Source organism: Chiloscyllium plagiosum, chromosome 4 (genome assembly GCF_004010195.1).
Source record: "Chiloscyllium plagiosum isolate BGI_BamShark_2017 chromosome 4, ASM401019v2, whole genome shotgun sequence".
Classification (NCBI taxonomy): Eukaryota; Metazoa; Chordata; class Chondrichthyes; order Orectolobiformes; family Hemiscylliidae; genus Chiloscyllium; species Chiloscyllium plagiosum.
The window spans coordinates 54,581,844-54,603,360 of record NC_057713.1 but is presented as its reverse complement, the minus strand read 5'-3'; the positions used below and the strand labels follow the sequence as shown (position 1 = coordinate 54,603,360).

The following is a 21,517-nucleotide window of genomic DNA, read 5'->3' as shown; positions in this document are numbered from 1 at the left end:
AAATAAATGTTGAAAGTCCAGAAGTCTTCAAAAACGTCCAGTCAAAAGTTGGAACACTGAAAGAAGTGGAGGATAAAAGTCAGAATGGTAGAAAGGTAGAAAATTACAATGACAACCAACTGGAAATTCAGTCACATTTGCAGACTGAATGCAAGTGCTCCAAAAATTGGTCACCCAATCTGTGACAAATCATGAGGGGTCTTGTAGCACAGTGGTAGTGTCCCTATCTCAGAACTGGAAGGCTCAGGTTCAATTTCCACCTGCCCCACAACAGGTTGATTAATCACACTGAACTGTGACTACTGTGACTACATTCGCTTACTCTCTCTTAATTCAATGTCATGAAGTTATCAGAAGTATGTAAGCCACTGATTAAAGAGAAATTCACAGATTTACAGCATTAGTATTTTGCTATTTAATGTTCTATTAATTTTAATGTCAATATTAGCACGTGTTGATGGCCACTGACATATTTAAAACATGCTTTGTACCCAAGTAGATTTCAGATTTAAGCTCACACCCCAGAGGAATATGCAGCTTATTTAAGATTCCACATTAGAGCTGTAACAGGTCAGTGGAGGGGCCTGGACAGGTGGAGGAGTGAGAAGGCTGGGCCTTTCTCATTGTGCAAGTGGAATCTGATGTCACATGATATTGCTAAGGGATATAGGTAAAGCAAAAAAAACCTAAAATGATTGAGAGCAGCATTGTCAGTTATTTCAATAACTCCAGATAGTTTGCCAACCATGTCAAATTCCACAGAAATACATAGGATAAAAATATAAAGTTCACAGATACAGAAGTTTCAATTGGTGACTTCAGTTTGAACCACTTCAAATAGTCATGCCATGATTACAGAACTGATTAGAAAATCCAGACGTGGAGTTGGCAGAAAATGGAGGTTGGAGATGGGGGCAATCATTTTTAATGAGAATAAAAGGTTGAGAATTCAGTTTGAGGATTTTTCTGGATGAGATTATAGTTTTGAAAATGAGACAAGCAATACTGGAGGATAGGAATCAACAAATAAAAACAGAAAATATTGCAAATACTCAGCAGAACTTTGCAGCAAGTGAAACAGAGTAATTGTTTCAGAAGTGATACCATTAAACATTTTAGATCTCCAGCATGCTCAATTTTTCTCCTGAATCATATACAATGTCAGTTATTATGGGACCCCTAGAAGAATAGTGCTTCAGTTTCTTCCGGTCTGCAAGTGATTCTCAAATCTCAATATTATTTGCAGTTTGAGGCAGATATTAAATCTAAGTAAGTAGTCATCAATGCTCGCTAATATTGCAACAAGAGGTGAGCCTCATGGACAAGATAAACACTGAACAGCATGAAAGAAGAGTCATTATGGGGAAGGTTTAGTTGATGGATAAAGATGAAGGTTAGAGAAAGGAAGCAGCAAGGGCAACTGAATGGATTGTTTAATCCTTATCGATAAGAAAATAGCCCATGAACTACTTCCATATGTTAGAGATGAGGATGAAATCATCAATAGTGAAGAAAACTAGAAATGAACATAATCATTGGTTTCAAGGATGATATCTTGAGTAGTGTGCGGCTTTCAGAGGAGAGCAGGATCCATAGCATGTGATGTTATCCAGCTGGATCTGAAGGTAAATGATTGCATATCAAAATTCATTCAGACATCTGTGATCACTGGATTCAATAAAGCAGATATTGCCTGTAGCAGGTGGGATGTAGTGGAATGCTGGGTACAAAGTAAATTAATCTTTACACATTTTAACATGAGATCAATCACTTCATAGATTGGAAGAGAAGTCAGATGTGGAAACCAAATATTGACAGTTTTCATATGTTGCTTTGAACAATCTATGCTCAAATTGAAAGGAAACTAAAGGGAATATTGTGTTGAGGTGATGGTGGAAATTAACAGACAGAAAATTTAGTACAATGCAATATCACACTTAAACATTAACTGCTTGATTCCTCGAATGAATTGCAACAAACAAAGCTTTCCATTTGCTTTTGTATTTGCAAAGTAAAGGATACGATGTTTCATATTCTACGCCAAAGAATTGATCAATGAAATTTTTCTTGGTTGTTGAAGCTGTTGCACCCTCCGAATTACTCTAGGAGAGAGAAAAATCAAACATAGCTTAACTAACAAAACTACAAACAGACTGGGGGAGAAATAAACTAAGGGGAGGATGAGTGAAAAGAAGAGCTCTCACTCAAGCTGTCATCAATATGTGAAATTCACTTTTGCAGAAAGCAATGGAATTTGGGTCATTGAATTTATTCAAGACGGAGTTAGGTTGATTTTTGATTGAAAAGGGAGCAGACATGAAAGTGGAAACGTGTCCATAAACACATCCTATCAAATGGCAAAACAGGCTCAAAGAGGTCAATGGCATAGTTCTGCTCCTAATTCCTGTGTTCCTTTATATAAATACTGTCAAATCATTTGAAAGGTTCTACATTTTGCTGGCAGGAAAGGATATCACACAGTTTGCTACTTCCAAAAATCCACTACAGCAATTGGAAATTATTTTACACAAAGCATTACACAGAATGTATAGCATAACCTCTTTTACTGTATGGAGAATAGAAAGCCATCCAATTTAGATTCTTATTTTCTAAGGAATATGTTGTGTCTTTACTCTTCCTATTTATTTATACATAAAATTAAATTCTATGAACAATGCCAAATCAGTTGAAAGAATTCAAGTTCCAATTAAAATTGAGCAATCAAGTATAACTGTCACAGACTGTGAATGGCACAGGGTGTTTAAACAGCAAGTAGCTGGTACAATGTTATTTATGGTGATAATGAAACTACAATTGGCCCACTGCACCTATATTAAAGGGGAACGTGTAGAAATAAACTGGACTCGTTACTTCTGAACATTATCTATGTTTGGAAATAGGAGTTAACATAAGCTAAAAGATTGCATTCTCTGTGATATTCTTCATGATCACTTAGTCACTTAGAATCAAATTCACTGCACTGTTTATGGTCACTAATGTGAAGATTCAGAGTGCATCTATTGAAACAATCCCTCAGGAGGAGTCCCAATGGCTTAAGAAAAGATGGGACAAAAAAAACTAGAAGTGCATTAATGAAATAAAATTGTACTTATGTTTAATGCAAACTTCTTAGGAACTAGTTATGAAACAAGTTAACTTTGTTAGCCACCATGCACAGACAAGAGAAAAATTATCCAAACAGAATAAAAGCATTTACGTTAGCTGCATCTTTACCTCCATTGATGATTCTATAGGGTCAAGTTTCTGCTGTAGCACTCTCATTATCTGTATCCAACACTCATTAGCATCCTGAAAAGGGGGAACAAATAGACTATTACATATTTCAAAGTCATCACAAACTTCTGACAGACACTTAAACTTTAGATTGCATTTTTACCAATTTAATTTATTTTGTCCCTTTAATTCCTCTGGGAAAAAAAAACTGATAGATCAACCAGACTAATGTTATTAAAGAAAAAAAAAAAATTCATTTTTTTGTAGAACTATAGAATCTTATTGAAACATAGAAAATAGAACCAGGAGTTGGCCATTCAATCCTTCATGGGTGCTCACCACTTAGTATGGTCATGGCTAACCATCCATCTCATTCCCCTATTCCCACTTCCTCTGCATTCCCTTTGATCCTTTGAGCCCCAAGAACCAGAAAGTTGTATGAAACTAAAGGATTCATAATTTGCAGTATTGAAAACTAGAGTATCATCATTGCTGTTACTAAATGCATGGAGTGTCTTTATTTGTTCATGGGATACAGGCAGAGTTCAGCAGGTATTGCCCATCTAATTGGTGGTGAGAAATTGCCTTTTTTAACCACTGCAGTCCTTGGGCGTAGGTCCTTCCAGAGGTCACGGGTTTCAAGGTACTGTGACAGGAGCTGTGTGCATCACTATAGTGTATCTTGTAAATGAAAAAAAAATCAGTGGTGGATGGGGTACCAATAAAACAGACCACTTGTCAAGCTTAAACAACAGTGGAGCTGCATACATCCTGGCAAGTGGACAGAATTCCATCACACTCCTCACTTGTGCTTCAGATGGTGGACCAGTGAAAAGCTCTCACCACTGAATTTCTAGCTTCTGAACTGCATTTGCAGTTACAGCAGTTATACTGATGGTCCAGTTCAGTTTCTGGTCTATGGTAACCCCAAGGTATTGATTGTGGGGGATTCAGCAATGGTAATACCATGGGGGTCTGGTTAAGATTCTCTCTTGTTGGAGATGGTCATTACCTGGCACTTGTGTGGCACAAAGTTTACTCACTATTTACCAGTCCAAGCCCAGACATTGCCCAGATCTTGCTTAATATGAACTCAAACTGCGTCAGCAGCTGAGGAATTGGAAATTGTGCTGAACAATATGCAATCAGCAAACATTTGACCGTATAAATGGAGGGAAGTGCACTGATGAAGCAGCTAAAGATGGATTGAGGACATTATCTTGAAGGACTGTACCAGTGATGACACTTAGCATTAACCACAAACATTTTTTTTGTCTGTCAGATGCTTATCAGCAAAGAGCTTCCGCAAATTTCCATGAAAAAAATGTTGCAATACTCAGTCAAATGCTGCGATGACATCAAGAACAGTCACTTTCTCCTCATCTGCGGAGTTCAGCATTTTTATACATGTTTGGACCAAGGCTATAATGAGGTCAGGAACCAGAAACCTAGACAAAACTCAAGCTGAGCAGAGATCAGACTAATCTATTGCAAATACCACTTGAATAGCACTGTGATAATCCTTTCCATTATTTTTCTGATGATTGAGAACAGGCTGATAGGACAGTAAATAACCCATTTAATCTGTCCTGTTTTCTGTGTATAGGACAGACTTGGACAATCTTCCACATTGTCAGATAAATGCCAATGTTGTAGCTGCACTGAATAGACAGTGGCATAGCTAGTTCTAGAGTACAAGTCTTTAGTGTTATTTCTGGAATGTTGTCAGGGCTCAGACTTTGCAATATCCAGTGTCTGTAAGTGCTTCTGGATATCATGTGGATTGAATCAAATTGGTTGAATATTGGCATCTGTTATGATACTGACCTGAAGAGACCAGGATGGATCAACCACTCCACCCATATTTGTGGAGCCTCCACCTTCCATTACAGTTTTAATTGTCCACAACTAGTCACGATTGAATTTGATAGGACTGTAGCACTCAGATCTGATCTGTTGGTTGTACGATCACTAAGCTCATCTATTGTATGCTGCTTCTGTCAGTTGGCACGCAGATTCTGTTAATAACTCTGTGCTTTGCTACTATTCAAGATGGCTAGCATGTATAAAAAAGGAAATTATTGGCCTGCTAATTGAGCATCAATTGTAGGGATGTTACTAGAATTTGTGAAGTATAAGGTGACTCAGCACTGGAACAAGTATGAATTAATCACAGAAATCCAATTCGGGTGTGCAAAGGAACAATCATGTCAAACAAACCTAGCTGAAATGCTTGAGGTGGTAACAAATATTGCAGATAAGGGCATTTCTATTTGTATGGACTTCCAGAAGGCATTCAATAAAGTTGCACATAAGATTGACAAAAATCACAAAGTGTGAAACTGAAGGCATCTTATTGACGTGGTTGGGATTGAAGTTGGATTAGGGAACAGACAGTAATAACAATGGCCATGTTCAAATTGGCAGGATGTGATTAGTGGTGGCTACAGGGTTCTAATTTAATTTCACTACATCCATAAGTGACTTGGAAAAAGCAGCAGACAGTCGTTTATCCAACATTGTTGCTGGCATCAAGTTAATTGGCACAATTAATAGTGTAAATGGGAGCAGAAAGTTTAAAAGGCATAGTGAAGCATGAAATGTGTGAGCAAAATTGTGACAAATGGTGCTCTTTGCAGGGCAATATGAGGTCAAGCACTATAGGCCTGAGAAAGATTAAGTAGTTATTTGCTAAAATGGAGTGTTAACTAGTAGCTCTGAACAAGCAAAGAAAATTACAGATAAAAATGCAGAAATCACTAGAAGTTGGATTCAAAATAATAATTTAAAGGGTAATGAAATGTTGACCTCTGATCAAAGCCTGGTTAAACCCCATTTAGATTACTCTGTTAAGTTCTGGCCTTGAGGGAGCGAAGTGCATTCATTAGAATGATGCTGGAGCTAAAAAGGTTAAATTGAGAGTACATATTGCAAAGACTGGCCTTGCATTCATTTGAAGATAGATGATTAAGGGGCAATGCAACTGAAGTTTGTTGCATAATTAAAAGGAATCAATAGGATAGGCAGGCAGAAACTATTTCCACTATTAAGGAGATGGCATGATGATAAAATTGAAGCTCAGGAATTTAAAAGTAATGTCAGAAAGCAATCTTTTTTAATATACGCAATGTAGTGTAAATATGGATTTATCCCCAAATACTTGGTGAGCCTGGATCAATTATAAATTTGAAGCCTGAAATTGATAGATTGTTATGTAGAGATATTAAGGAATACAGAAACAAGACATTAATGTATAGACTAGCCATGATAATTCCTAATCCTAGGAGAAGCCAAACAGAGACATGCACGAGAATTCCTAGAAACACGACATTCCAACCAGAACTCTATCAACAAACACATTGACTTGGATCCCATTTATCACCCCTGAGAAAAACAACAGGAAATGATGTCACCCACACAAGGAAACCAAAATACAAATAGAAAGTGGGCCTTGCCACCAGTGCTTCATCCAGAGGCTCACTGATGATGTTACCTAGTGTAGTAACAAAACATCTGAAAACAAACCTTCCAGCTCAGCGAGCAAACTTACATCTGAACGATGAAACCTGGTCAAGAAAATAAATGACCTATCATTGTTGCTAGGTCCCTGTAGCCAGCCACTTCAACTCCCCCAAAGTCATGCAAATCCTGGGCTTCTTCCACTGCCAAATCAAGTGGAGGAAAAATGCCTCAATTCCGCCTCAGGACCCTATAACTGCACAGCAGCAACAATGACTTCACCATTTTCCAATTCTCCCCTCCTCGCACCTCACCCTAGATCCAACTCTCCAATTCGCACCACCCCCTTGACCTCCCCATCTTCCTTCCCACCTATCAACTCCACCCTCCCCACCGACCTATCACAATTACTTCTTACCTGCATGTACTTCTTACTGTCCCACCTATCTTCAACCCAGCCCTCACCCCCCCAACATTTATCTCTCAGTCTCCTTCCTCCTCCACATTCCTGGGACTCTCCTGCCCCTTGGGTGCTGCCTTTTTGACCCTTACTTCCACCACAAAACATGATAACTGAGTAAAGATCTACTTATTTAGATTGCCATGCTATTTTTAAATAGCATTGACCAGAGGGATCATGATACATCTCAATTAGGGGGGAGAAACAAAGGCAGCTATCATTCCAAACCAGGTGAATAATAAAAAAAAACATCCCATCAGAATTTAGTTATTTTGTCAAGGTTTTGTCAAAATTATATCCTACTTTTATTAAGGAAAACATCTAGAAATGCTTTTAAGTAACTAACCTGTTGAAGATATTGTCCTTGATCCCCCTTTTCTGCAAATTGTGGGAAAGCCATGTGAAGAAACTGAAGGAGAATTATAGGTGGAATGCTAGAGGATGTTTTATCCATTGAATCAAACAAGTCTCGAAAAGCTGCAATAAATGCACAAATAATACAACTTATTCTTTTTATTACCATTATGGATCTCCCATCATATTGTCCTTGATAAATTGAAGGATATGGTTGAAGCAAAAGGGAAAAGGTATGTAAGACTGGAGTTTAGAAACAGATGCGAATAAAATGTAAAAACAACATAACCAAGGGTTATGTGCTGAAAAATATTTAAGGAATGCACCTGGATCAGTTCAATGAAATAAAACTTTGTTGGGAAAATGAAAGAAGGGATTGATTCTGAACAAGGATAGGGACTTTCAGGCGAGGAGCTGTTTTGAAAATTAGAATTGAGTAGGAAACAAGAATTGGGAGATTTTAAACAACAGGTGTTAAAGTTGATGCTGGTGAAGCCGATTCTTTGCAACAACAAAGCTGGGACATAATCAAGATTACCCTTCAGTGTGGTAAAGCTGAGAATTCTTAAATGGCAGTACAAAGTTGTATTGTACTTCCAAAAATAAGAAAATGTAAATTGCAATTGCTAAATAGTTTTAAAATCAGAGTGGTGGGGAACAGGTCCAGTTTAAAAGCAACCTTAAATTAAAGGGAAAGAAATCTTATCAGCTGAAATAAGATAACCAGGTAGATGCAATAATGCTAAGCAATACCCAGAAGGGTTGAAACAGTTTTGTGATGGGACGGACAGCCAATAATTTACAGTTCAACACTGTACTTAAAGTTAACAGCCATTATGTTTACAGACAGACACAGCTCTTTTTGTAAATCTTGATGAAAAACATAACTGAACCATGACATAGGTGTTAAGCCAAGGTGACGATAATATGAAACAAGTCAGATCCCAAAATGAAACCGGTCTTGATAAACCGGTCATCATAAAAGCAAAATACTGTATGCTGGAAAATGTCAGCTCAGAAGTCAGTTCTGAAGAGGAATCATATCAAACTTGAAACATTAACATTTTTCTCTTTCAACAGGTGCTGACAAACCTGCTACAATTCTCCAGCATTTCCTGTTTTTGTGATAGATGACAAGTTTTATTTTTGCACTTGGTTACCATGGTAGTTAGTCATCGAATATTTTCACGAGGTTGCCAATATTCTTTTAACACAGAACATGTTTATTCCCAAACAAAAAAAAAGTTATATGTATACAAGTAAGGTGTTAACACACAAACAACAAAAACATAGATTCAACCTTTTTTCCAGCAATATCCTTCGCAAACATTCAATCCCAGAAAAACATCTCACATATCTTAACTCGCATTTCTTTTTTAACTGCTTTCAGTTTTCTTCTTGGACTAATAAAACAGTTTTAAGACTTATGTCCAGTTCCCATAACCTGATCTTTAATATCTGATGGCCTAAGTCTCATTTCAGTTAATGACAATTTGAACATTTTTGTGCAAATTAACACAGCTTGGAAACCTCAAATAAATTTGCCCTTCTGCTAGGATGAAACTATTCTCTGAACTTAAAACATTCTTCTGCTAGAATTAAACTGAAACCCAATTCTTTTTGAACTAAATGTATTTCACATTTTGTCTCAGAAAAAGTGAAAATTGCTTCTCTGGCTACAACGTGACCTTGTCTCACAGCCTGATCCAAATTTGGCAGATGCACTTTTAGCCAAATTTATGACCAAAACAACTGCTTGCAATCAATCTAACCGTTCTTTCAAGTGGTCTAAGTGTTCTTCACAGGTTTGGCTGAACAGAACCAAATGGACGCAAACAACACAACTACTTGCGTAACTTTCAATTACTTCCTGGTTAACCTGTGAAAAGTTACTTATGCATTTTTCATTCCAATGCATATCATTACATTAATAAAATCCTTCCTAACATTACAAAATCTGATATTTCTTCAGCTCTATTAGACAATTGAGCTTGTCAATATCCCTTTTAAAAAGAAGATAATTTTTCCTAAAAATAACATGCAATCTAATCCTCAATGCAAATTTCCAATAAGGGAATTGGATTCAAATCCACCTTTACTACTGCATTGAATTTATGCTTAGTCTTTGTAACCCATCTGGTTTCAGCACCATCACAAAAGGTGAGCTCCAACAACTATGACTCATTCAATAATCAATGATTGTCTCTTATAAATTTGATCTTTTTCCTCACTTGAGCTAATATCTCTAGGTTGAATCAGTAAAGCTATTGATTTATGAATAATGCATCACCTCCTTTAGGATCATCTTTGGTAAAGACATTTTGTCCCAGCCTATTCACACAAATCAACTAATGAGCCTGTAATACACTTTTCATTGATTATTATGCTATCAGAATGACTTATCCTCCAGAAAATCTTTAAGCATCTCTATATTATCCAATCTGATTACTCGGAGGTCAACTTGTAAATTTTCAATTTCTGATTCATTCTCAAATCATTCTGATCTTTAAAAATATTTAATTCCCTATTTCATTCACCACTTTAAATATGCTGTACATATGTATTTTTTTCCTTTCTGTCAGCTCAGAATTTCTTTGATTTGATATGGTCCAGTGAGCCTAGCTTTTAATGGTTCTCCCGAAACTGATAACAATAATAACACCTCATAGCCAACAACGAAGTGTCTCATCAATAGTCACAGGTGAGGTGCCAGAAGACTGGTGGTACCATTATTTAAGAAAAGTTGTAAGGACAAGCCAGGGAACTAGAGACCAGTGTGCCTGACATCGGTGGTGGGCAAGTTGTTGGAGGGAATCCTGAGGGACAGGATTTATACGTATTTGGAAAGGCAAGGACTGATTAGGGATAGTCAACATGGCTTTGCGTATAGGAAATATATGTCTCACGAACTTGATTGAGCTTTTTGAAGAATTAATAAGAGGATTGATGAGGGCACAACAACGGACATGATCTATATGGACTTCAGTAAAGCGTTTGACAAGGTTCTCCATGGGAGACTGATTAGCAAGGTTAGACCTCATGGAATACAGGGAGAACTAGCCATTTGGATACAGAACTGGCTCAAAGTTATAAGACAGGGGATGGTGGTGGAGGGTTGTTTTTCAGACTGGAGGCCTGTGACTAGTGGAGTGCTACAAGGATCGGTGCTGGGTCCACTATTTTTCGTCATTTATATAAATGATTTGGATATGAACAGAGAAGGTATGGTTCCTAAGTTTGCAGATGACATCAAAATTGGAGGTGTAGTGGACAGCAAAAAGGTTATCTCAGATTACAACGAGATCTTGGATCAGATGGGCGAATGGACTGAGAGTGGCAGATGGAGTTTAATTTCAATAAATGTGAGGTGCTGCATTTTGGAGAAGCAAATCAGAGCATGACTTATACACTTAATGGTAAGGTCCTAGGGAATGTTGTTGAATAAAGAGACCTTGGAGTGCAGGTTCATAGCTCCTTGAAAGTAGAGTCGCAGGTAGATAGGATAGTCAAGAAGGCATTTGGTTTGCTTTCCTTTGTCAGTCAGAGTATTGAGTATAGGAGTTGGGAGGTCATGTTGCGGCTGTACGGGATATTGGTTAGGCCACTTTTGGAATATTGCATGCAACTCTGATCTCCTTCCTATCGGAAGAATGTTGTGAAACTTGAAAGGGTTCAGAAAAGATTTACAAGGATGTTGCCAGGAGGATTTGAGCTATAGGGAGAGGCTGAACAGGCTGGGGCTGTTTTCCCTTGAGCATTTTCCCTGTTTTCCCTGGGGTGACCTCATTGAGGAGAAAGTGAGGTCTGCAGATGCTGGAGATCAGAGCTGAAAATGTGTTGCTGGAAAAGCGCAGCAGGTCAGACAGCATCCAGGGAACAGGAGAATCGACGTTTTCCTGAAGAAGGGCTTATGCCCGTGACCTCATAGAGGCTTATAAAATCAGGAGGGACATGGATAGGATAAATAGACAGTCTTTTCCCTGGGGTGGGTGAGTCCAGAACTAGAGGGTATAGGTTTAGGGTGAAAGGGGAAAGATGTAAAAGGGACCTAATGGGCAACACATTTACATAGAGGGTGGCGCACGTATGGAATGAGCTGCCAGGGGAAGTGGTGGAAGCTGGTACAATTACAACATTTAAAAGGCATCTGGATGGGTATACAAATAGGAAGGGTTTAGAGGGATATGGGGCAAGTGCTGCCAAATGGGACTAGATTGGGTTGGGATATCTGTTAGCATGGACAAGTTGGACCAAAGGATCTGTTTCTGTGCTGTACATCTCTATGTACAGCACAGAATTCGATTCCAGCCTCGGGCAACTGTCTGTGCAGAGTTTGCACATTCTCCCAGTGCCTCTCTGGGTTTCCCCCGGGTGCTCCGGTTTCCTCCCACAGTTCAAAGATGTGCAGGTTAGGTAGATGGGCCATGCTAAATTGCCAATAGTGTTAAGTGCATTAGCCAGAGGGAAATGGTCTGGGTGGGTTACTCTTCGGAAGGTCAGTGTGGACTTGTTGGGCTGAAGGGCCTGTTTCCACACTGTAGGGAATCTAATCTAATGTATGGCCAGTCTGGAAACATTTCGCCACACATTAATATAATCTTGGCCAAAAGAAACATTTTAATATTTTAGCTTCTGTTTTCCTAATTTCCAAGCGACCTGCCATTGGGCTTTTGTAAGCACTCTGAATTTTTTTTTAAAAAACAATACTCAGATGGAACTACCAGCTGATAGGCTATTATCAATTCCTCATTCCTGGTATTTGAGGTGGCCTTGATGTCTTCATTAGCACTTGGTCTTTCAAGAAATAATACATGGATATATTGCTTCTGATTCAATTTTTGAGTCAAAATTCAAGACATATGTGCTGAAATTCTATGAAGGAAATGGAGTAAAAAAATTTAACCTGATTCTTTTTATTCAAATTTTTGAAAATATTATCAGATTTATTTAATTTCCAAGTCATCTCTTTTTAACTAACTCCCCTTCTTCCTATTCAATTCTATGAGCCCAAAATCCAGTGACATCAATAAGAAATCACCCACGATATTCCTCATGTACAGTCTCAGTTCTTTCTACTGGCTATTCCATCACCCTCCCCACTATAAAAATCAATTTATTCCAGTGCCCCACAATGTCTTTGTTATCTTACCTCCTGGATTAGAAGACTAAAGGAAATATCTCTCCCATTGAAATGAAAAATATTCAGAACCTCTCGTGAGAATCAGATCACTGTCAATAATAGAGGATAATTTTCTTGACAGTCACCTTTGCCTTCCTAGTAGAATCTGAGGGAATATACTAAACTTATTTGGAGAACTACATGAATTGCAAAGGTTTGGAGGGATATGGGCCAGGAACAGGCAGGTGGGACTAGTTTAGTTTGGGATTATATTCAGCATGGACTGGTTGGACTGAAGGGTTTATTTCTGTGCTGTATGATTATTATTCTACTTGTACTGTATGTTCCACAGACTCCCAGTAATTCAATAAAAGCACAGGATTTGACCTTTATAAGGTTTCCAGAGAACGGGTCCCTATAGCCACTAAGTTGCTATTCAACTTAATTTAAAATTATAAATACTACCAGATGATTCAACAGAAGAAGATATTACTGCCAAACCCAACAATGATATCCCCAGTATATATATTTTCTAGCAAGAGTTATTGGAAAACAGCCAAAAGTTTGCTCTTTCTCTCCCAAGACCAAAGAGGATTCTTAGTGCCACCTCCACCTACCAAAACCAAATGAGATGTTACACCATGCAAAGTGGTCATTTGGTGGGTAGATAGAGAGATGTAACTTTCTCTTGCTTTCACATGGAAGGGGAGAAACAGGTCAAAATAAGTTGCAGGAATTAAACTGATTTTTTTTCTTGGACAAAGTATTAAGACAGAACTACTCACCTGCTGTGATATATTGTGGTGGAGTCATAGCTACTGAAGTTCTCAAGGCACCTTTATATCTAGAAAAAAAAAAGAGAAAATAAAGGAATATTTTCAGTAAATTGATTAAAGATGAGCCAGGATGGTAGTTGGAGATAATTGTTAGCATGCAGTGAGAATTGTTTCATTGCATTCTGAAAAATTCACAGACTCTCCACTACCAATGTTTGACACATCATATTTTATGCATGTATGTAAATTCCATTAATGCAGATGGCTAATATCTTGATTACATTCGATGGCAGCCTTTTGAAGTTTGCTTCTCCTTTTATGAAAGTACTGCAGTGGCATTTGGGTACTTACAAAATAATTACGTTACATCTCAATGAAACATATTTTGTCTTTCATGGGTGACTGCACGAATGGGAGCAGTGAAGAACAAAGCAACAATTTTGGGGATGGCAGAGTGAAGGGACCTTGGGTGACAAGGGATGTGGAACATTATTCAATTGGAAGAAGGAAGCTTATGGTTGAGGATTCAAGAATCAGACAGGGCTCTAGAGGGTTACAAGGTAGCCAGGAAAGAACTGAAGAACGGACTTAAGAAAGCTAAAGGGGGACATGAAAAAGCTTTCGCAGGTAGAGATTAAGGAAAATCTTAGGGCATTCTACACTGACAGAAGGAACAAAAGGAAGGTCAGAGTCAGGGTAGAGCCAATCGGGCATAGTGGAGGGAACTTGTACCTGGAGTCGGTGGAGGTAGGGGAGGTCCTTAATGAATACTTTGCTTCAGTATTCACTACTGAGAGGGACCTTGACATTTGTGAGGATAGTGTGAAACAGGCTGATATGCTAGAACAGGTTGATGTTAAGAAAAAAGATGTGCTGAAAATTTTGAAAAACATAATGATAGATAAGTCCCCTGGGTCAGACAGGATATACTACAGGAAGCGAGGGAAGCGATTGTCGTGCCTTTGGTGATGATCTTTGTGTCCTCACTATCCACTGGAGTAGTGCCAGATGATTGAAGGGTGGTAAATGTTATTCCCTTGTTCAAGAAAGGACATAGGGATAATCCTGGGAATTACAGTTCAGTCTGTGAAGGGCAAATTATTGGAGAGGATTCGGAGAGACAAGATTTATGATTACTTGGAAAACCTTAGTTTGGTTAGAGATAGTCAGCATGGCTTTGTGAGGGATGTCATGTCTCACAATTATTGAATTCTTTGAGGATGTGACAAAACACATTGATAAAAGTAGAGCAGTGGATGATGCGTGCATGGATTTTAGCAAGGTACTTGATAAGGTTTCCTATCACAGGCTCATTCAGAAAGTAAGCATACATGGGATACAGGGAACTTTAGCCGTCTAGATACAGAATTGGCTGGCCCATAGAAAACAGAGGGTGGTAGTAGATGGAAAATATTCAGCCCTGGAGCTCAGTGACCAGTGACATTCCGCTGTTCTAGACACCTGCTCTTTGTGATCCTTATAAGTGACTTGGACGACAAAGTGGAAGGGTGGGTTCATAAGTTTGCTGATGGAGTCTAACCTTGAAAAATGTGAAGTGATTTATTTTGGAAGGTTGAATTTGAATTCAGAATATAGGACAGGACACTTGGCAGTGTGGAGGAACAGAAGGATCTTGGGATCCTCAAAAGTTGCCACCCAAGTTGATAGGGTTGTTAAGAAGGTGTGTTGGCTTTCATGAGCAGGGGGATTGAGTTTAAGAGCCGCAAGGCTATACTGCAGCTGTATAGTGCCCTGGTTAGATCACACTTGTACTATTGTGTTCAGTTCTGGTTGCTTCATTATGGAAAGGATGTGGAAGCTTTAGAGAGGGTGCAAAGGAGATTTACCAGGATGCTGCCTGGACTGGATGGCATGTCTTATGAAGAAACGTTGACGGAGCTAGGGCTTTTCTCACTGGAGCGAAGGATGAGAGGTGACTTGATAGAGGTGTACCAGATGAGGAGAGGCATAAATAGAGTGAATAGTCAGAGACTTGTTCCCAGGGCAGAAATGGCTATAACAAGGGGGCATAATCTTAAGGTGACTGGAGCAAGGTTTAGAAGAGGTGTCAGAGGTCAGTTCTTTACAGAGTGGTGGGCGCGCAAAATGCACTGCCAGTGATGGTGGTAGTGTCACACACATAAAGAACATTTCAATGACTCTCGGATGATTGTAAAATGAAGTATGTAGGTAAGTTTAGAATAGGATAAAAAGTCGCCACATCAAGGGCTGAAGGGCCTATATTGTGCTGTACTGTTCTATGTAACTTCTCTGCAATCTAGTTAGCCATTTATCTTACTTGAAATGACTATTTTAAATGTTATAAATTTGCAAAACATAGCAGAACAAAATTTTAATCATAATTGTAAGATTCAGCATTTTTACTCTCAGGTTATCAGGCTAGTTAATGCAAGAATAGGGTGGCACAGTGACTCATTGGTTAGCACTGCTGCCTCTCAGCGCCAGGGACTTGGGTTCGATTCCAGCTTCAGGCAACTGTGCGCATGGAGTTTGTGCATTCTCTACTTCTGTACTTGTGCATTCTCTACTCCTGGTGCTCCAGTTTCTTCCCACAGTCCAAAAATGTGTAGCTTAGGTGGATTGGCCTTGCAAAATTGCCCAGTGTGTAGAGATGTGTAGGCTAGGTGAGTTAGCTATGAGAAATGCAAGGTTAGAGGGATAAGTGAATGTGATGGGATGATATTCGGAGGGTTGGTGTGAACTCAATGGCTTGCTTTCACACTGTATGGATTCTATAAATATAAATTGTATCACATGACTCTTTAAAAATCCAGTACACCAAATACATTAATGCTTACATTGTGACTTCAGTAGGAATATTTATCTGTCTTCCTCTGGACCTCAGAACATGTCGTAATCGAGAAAAGCATCCTAAATCATATTAGCCTGTAACACCATGTTGGTCAGGTGACGCTTTCTGTGTAAAGCCATCTAGTCTCTTATATAAATCAACAGCAATGCGTACTTACTCTTATTTATCAACAATTGACATGTTTAATTATTACAATTGTGTCCTTTTATTCATTAATTTCCTAGTCAAATCTGTGTTTTGAAGTAGACCTGACTTGAAACAATGTATAAATAAGAGAAGCAACATTAGTCCAATTTAAATTTTGTTGATTTTGATTATATTAAACAATTTTTAAAAATTGAAGAGGAAAATTACTACACAAATGTAAAGCTCTAAATATTCTAAATCCTGCTGAAGTCTTCTGCCACCTACCTTTTAAGAGTGTCCCTGAGTTCAGGCACTGATCGTAGACATTGAACTGTGGCATTCATGTAGCAAGTGTTTCCAAGATTGGTGAGCCCACAAGGAAGGTCCATCTACCAACAAAAAACATAATAGCTGTAAAGAAAAATTGGGCCTTTATTAAAACAATACTTTTTTTTAGAATAGGTATAGAAATACTCAATAATAATTATATGAATAGAAGGCCATTTTAGCAGAGGAACTATTTTCTTTTTGTTACAACAGACAGAAAGCCAAACCAAATCAGCCTTGCTATCTCTACAATCCCAACACAGTAAAATTAAAACCTTCAAAGGGTCTCAAAAATTGACCTGCAGACTTTTGAATAATCAAGCCCAGACTGAGAATAATGAATTCCAAAAATCAATTCATATCTTAACCAAAAGACTTAGTAAGTTATTAACAACACAGAGCAAAAAAATAAACAAAGTAATCTAATTGGTCTATGCTATAAACCCGAAAACTTTTGTTTTCAGCCTCATTCACATAAAACACAGATGAATCAATAAACACAGTTAAGGGATAAACAAAATAATAAGACTGGCCAGAGTAAGTGGTTTTCACAACATGTTGTTCCACAAGCTTAGATGACGGTTTCTTCGTTGATTTTCTGAAGATGTTGATCAAGGCCACTGTTTCAGTTCACTCAGATAAAGGCAATAACACTTTTAACCTAGTTTTCTATTCTATGGGCTTTCGAGAGCTGGTCATGGGAGGTTAGGCAGAGAACTTCCAAACCTTCATGCTGCAATATTAACAGTCAAATTCCTTTTTTTTCCTGTTTTCTTTAAAAGAAAAATGTCCAAAATCCAATTCATAGTCTACCCACTTCTTGACAGACTGACTGTCTGCTCCACGATGTCCCAGTTACCATTCAAAATCTGTGCTTGAGCACAAAATCTTTTCTAGACTTGCTAAAACCAATTCCCAGGTAATAGCCTCATTAATAGCCAACTTCTGCTATTTGTTTAATCATAATGCTCTTCCTCAATGATGAAGCATCTGCAGAAACTTTTTTTTAAAACCAGAAATCAACCTACAATTAACTTCCAGGTCTGGCCTGACAACTAAACAAAAGCTTGTTTGCTCTGTTTTCCTTTTAACAGAATCTGTTAATCACAATCCAAAAAAAAAACATTGTTAGCTCACAGTTCAGAGCTCCAAATCAAACTCCAAATAAAATAAAATAAAAATAATGAAAATCATTGTGGGTTCTAACATTTTCCTCACTGAAAATGCCCTAGAGGCATTTTTATCATATGGATTATCCTTCCATGTTAATATTGCAAGGTGCTACGATGGCTCCTCATCCACCCTTGAACTATGCAGACGTTTAGAAACAGCCAGGAGATGTGCCTGGTATAATGTAAACTGATCTCAAGCTGGGAGCTGACAATTCTGATAGCTGAATACTTGCACTGCATTTAATGGACAGAAAGATTTAACAGTGTGATTTACTCAAACTCCCAGTTCCTAGAAATTAAGCACATTAACAAGTTTTCTCCATCAGCTCCATTCTTCATAGTCACAGAGCTGCACAACATGAAAACAGACTCTTCAATCCAACTCATCCATGCTGACAGATATCCTAAATTAATCTAATCCCATTTGCCAGCACTTGGTTTATATCCCTCTAAACTCTTCCTATTCGTAAACCCATCTAGATGCCTTTTAATTGTTGTAATTGTACCAGCCTCCACCACTTCCTCTGGCAGCTCATTCCATATCCACACCACCCCTTTGCTGGTTCTTTGGTCCTTTTTAAATCTTTCCTCTATCACCTTAAACATGTGCCCTCTAATTTTGTACACCCCTACTCTGGGGAAGAGACCTTGGCTATTCACCCTATCCATGACCCTCATGATTTTATAAACTATATAACGTCACCCCTCAGCCTCCGACATCCAGAGAAGAAAGCCACAGTCTATTCAGCCCCTCCCTATAGTTCAAACTCTCCAACCCTGGCAACATCCTTATAAATCCTTTTTGAACCCTTTCAAGTTTCAGGGAGTTTCTATAGCAGGAAGAACAGAATTGAACATAGTATTCCAAAAGTGGCCTAACCAATGTCCTGTACAGTCACAATGTGACCTGCTCCCAAATCTTATACTTAATGCACTGATTAATAAAGGCAAGCATATCAAACGTCTTCTTCACTATCCTGTCTATGTGCAACTCCACTTAAGGAACTTTGAATCAGCACTCCAAGGTCTCTTTGTTCAGCAAATGCCCAGGACCATACCATTAAGTGTATAGTCAGTTCCTCTACAACACGATGTTTGCATCTTTGTGCAACCCAGTGTTATAGAAAAATTGCACTTTAGAAACGACTTGGAGGTGCTGTTGGACTGGGGTGTACAAAGTTAAAAATCACACGACACCAGGTTACAGTCCAACAGGTTTATTTGAAAGCATTAGCTTTTGGAGCACTGCTCCTTCATCAGGTGGTTGAACCCAATGCATTATATAACTGTAAAAAGAATCCGCACAAAAACTCAAAGCATGCCTATAAAAACAATTCTAACTTTGTCTTTTCTATAGTTATAACTGATAGACTGAGCAACTAAGATTCCAAATACAGTCATTCGACAGTTGTGTTCCTCTGCAACCTTGCATTACAGAAAATCACACTATAGAAATTTGGCTGTAGAAGATCGCTAATAGAAAAATCACTATCTATTGTGGACAGTTTGTGTTATCTAAACAACATCCACAATTTGTCAATCACATTATAGCCAATTCACGCTGATAAAACATGCATTACAGCAGAATGACCTATATCTCTCTTCCCTCTCCTATTTCACAATTCCACACAGCTTGCTAACTTAAAGGGGCTGATGCAATTGATCAAATCTAAATAACACATTCATGCATAAATTTATTTGATGATTTAACAAAGAAAAAAAACTGAGGAATTGCTAAGTAGTCAGTCTTAAACAGTGTATAAACATATATGCCTTGCCGTAGGGAATGCTGCTGAACAAAGAGACCCAGGGGTGCAGGTGTATAGTTCCTTGAAAGTGGAGTCGTAGGTAGACAAGGTGAAGGGTGTTTGGTATTGGTCAGAACATGAAGTATAGGAATTGGAATGTCATGTTGTGGCTGTACAGAACATTAGTGAGGCCACGTTTAGAATGCTGCATGCAATTCTGGTCATCCTTCGATGGGAATTATATTGTTAAACTCGAGACGATACAGAAAATATTTACAAGGATGTTGCTGCAATTGGAGGGTTCGAGTTATAGGGAGAGGCTGAATAGGTTGGGGCTTTATTCCCTGAAACATTGGAGGTTGAGGTGTGACCTTATAGAGGTTTATAAAATCATGAGATGCATGGATAAGGTGAACAGCCAAGGTCTTTTCCTCAGGGTAGGGGAATACAAAACTGAGGGCATAGGTGTAAGTTGAGAGAGAAAAATTTAAAACTGACCTAAAGGGTAACTTTTTCACGCAGAGAGTGGTGTATAGAACAAGCTGCCAGAGGAAGCAGTAGAAGCATGTACAAATACAACATTTAAAAGGCATCTGGATGGGTATTTGAATAGTAAAAGGTTTAGATGGAAATGGGCCAACTGCTGTCAAATGGGACTAGGTCAGAATAGGATATCTGGTCGGGACAGACTTTTTTGAATGAAGAGTCTGTTTCTTTGCTGTATGGCTCTATGTGGCTATTGCTTAGGGCTCCAACATCCCAGATTTTCCAATAGCCGGACAGTTGTTATTCCAGCATATTGAGTTGTTTATCGGGAGCACATAAAAGTCGCATCATAAAACACTCCAAGAGAATTATCTGGGAAGCTGAATATTCTGCCAGGCAATTCCCATAGTAGGCATCCAGAAGATTGGATGAACACTGCAAGCCAGGCAGCATGGGTCCTGAAGGGTTACACCCGAAATGTCGACTTCTCCACTTCCTGATGCTGCCTGGCTTGTTGTGTTCTTCCAGCCTCCTTCCTGTCTATTTTGGATTCCAGCATCTGCAGTTTTTTTTTGTCTCTAGACAATTCCCATATGCCTGTAACCCTCTGAAAGCATCATTTAAATCTGAGAATTGAAAGATTTCCAACTAAATTAAGTAAATAATTACCCAAGAAAAGGCAGACTATGAAATACATTTTACGCCTGACTATGTAACTGAGCTCATACTTTAGTCTCACACCTCCAACTAAATTCCTTCAGACCACTAACACACTGACTTGACACCCCCAGCAGCCAACTCCACTACCCTTTTCACACAATCCCACTACTCCCCATTCCCATGCTCCAGACTCACTCCCCTTCCCACTGTAGAACAGACACCTCTTCCCCCTCAATCCTGTCCTCAACACGTCCCCTTCCACTTTAGACTTCATCTGCCTCCACCTCACCCAGGACCCAGCTCCACCTTTTCCCCTGCTTCAGGCCTGTTCTTTCTCCTTCACCCACCCTCCCCTGATATGTGACATGCATTCTGACATACCCTAAATACTGCAGCATTTAGCTGGCCCCCAACACCTTACCCACCTCCCCTCCCAGCAATCCAACCTCACACTTGTCTTAACATTTGACAGCAGCTGTCAAAGTGACTGTTTGTGAGAGTTTGAACCTTGAAATTCCAGAATATAGCAAGTAACGGCTGTCAGAATAGAGCTCCATCCTTTCATTAAAAATACTGGCAACCTGTGCAAGATTGCCACTCTTCAGAAAGCCCAGCCCTTTACTACTGAGGCTTTAGCCCTGCTATGACGCATCCTTAGCCCCCAGACTTCTGAACATCAGAGGGCACACATTGGAACCACCTCAAAAGCCCAACTACATTTCCACAACAGCATTGTTGCGCTAATGTAGCTTGTTATATAAAA

At 38.8% G+C, this 21,517-nt stretch overlaps 1 protein-coding gene across 2 annotated transcripts in view; it reads right to left on the bottom strand.

The window, feature by feature from the left end:
- The window catches only part of usp14 (ubiquitin specific peptidase 14 (tRNA-guanine transglycosylase)), a 56,815-nt gene that overhangs the window by 21,192 nt on the left and 14,106 nt on the right, over positions 1–21,517 (bottom strand). For both annotated transcript variants that reach the window (XM_043688245.1, XM_043688242.1), the window contains exons 5-9: positions 16,647–16,750; positions 13,412–13,470; positions 7,500–7,630; positions 3,235–3,309; positions 2,023–2,102 (exon numbers count right to left, since the gene is read on the bottom strand). In XM_043688245.1, coding sequence (XP_043544180.1) covers positions 2,023–2,102; positions 3,235–3,309; positions 7,500–7,630; positions 13,412–13,470; positions 16,647–16,750 — 449 coding nt within the window. The remainder of the gene's footprint in view (positions 1–2,022; positions 2,103–3,234; positions 3,310–7,499; positions 7,631–13,411; positions 13,471–16,646; positions 16,751–21,517) is intronic.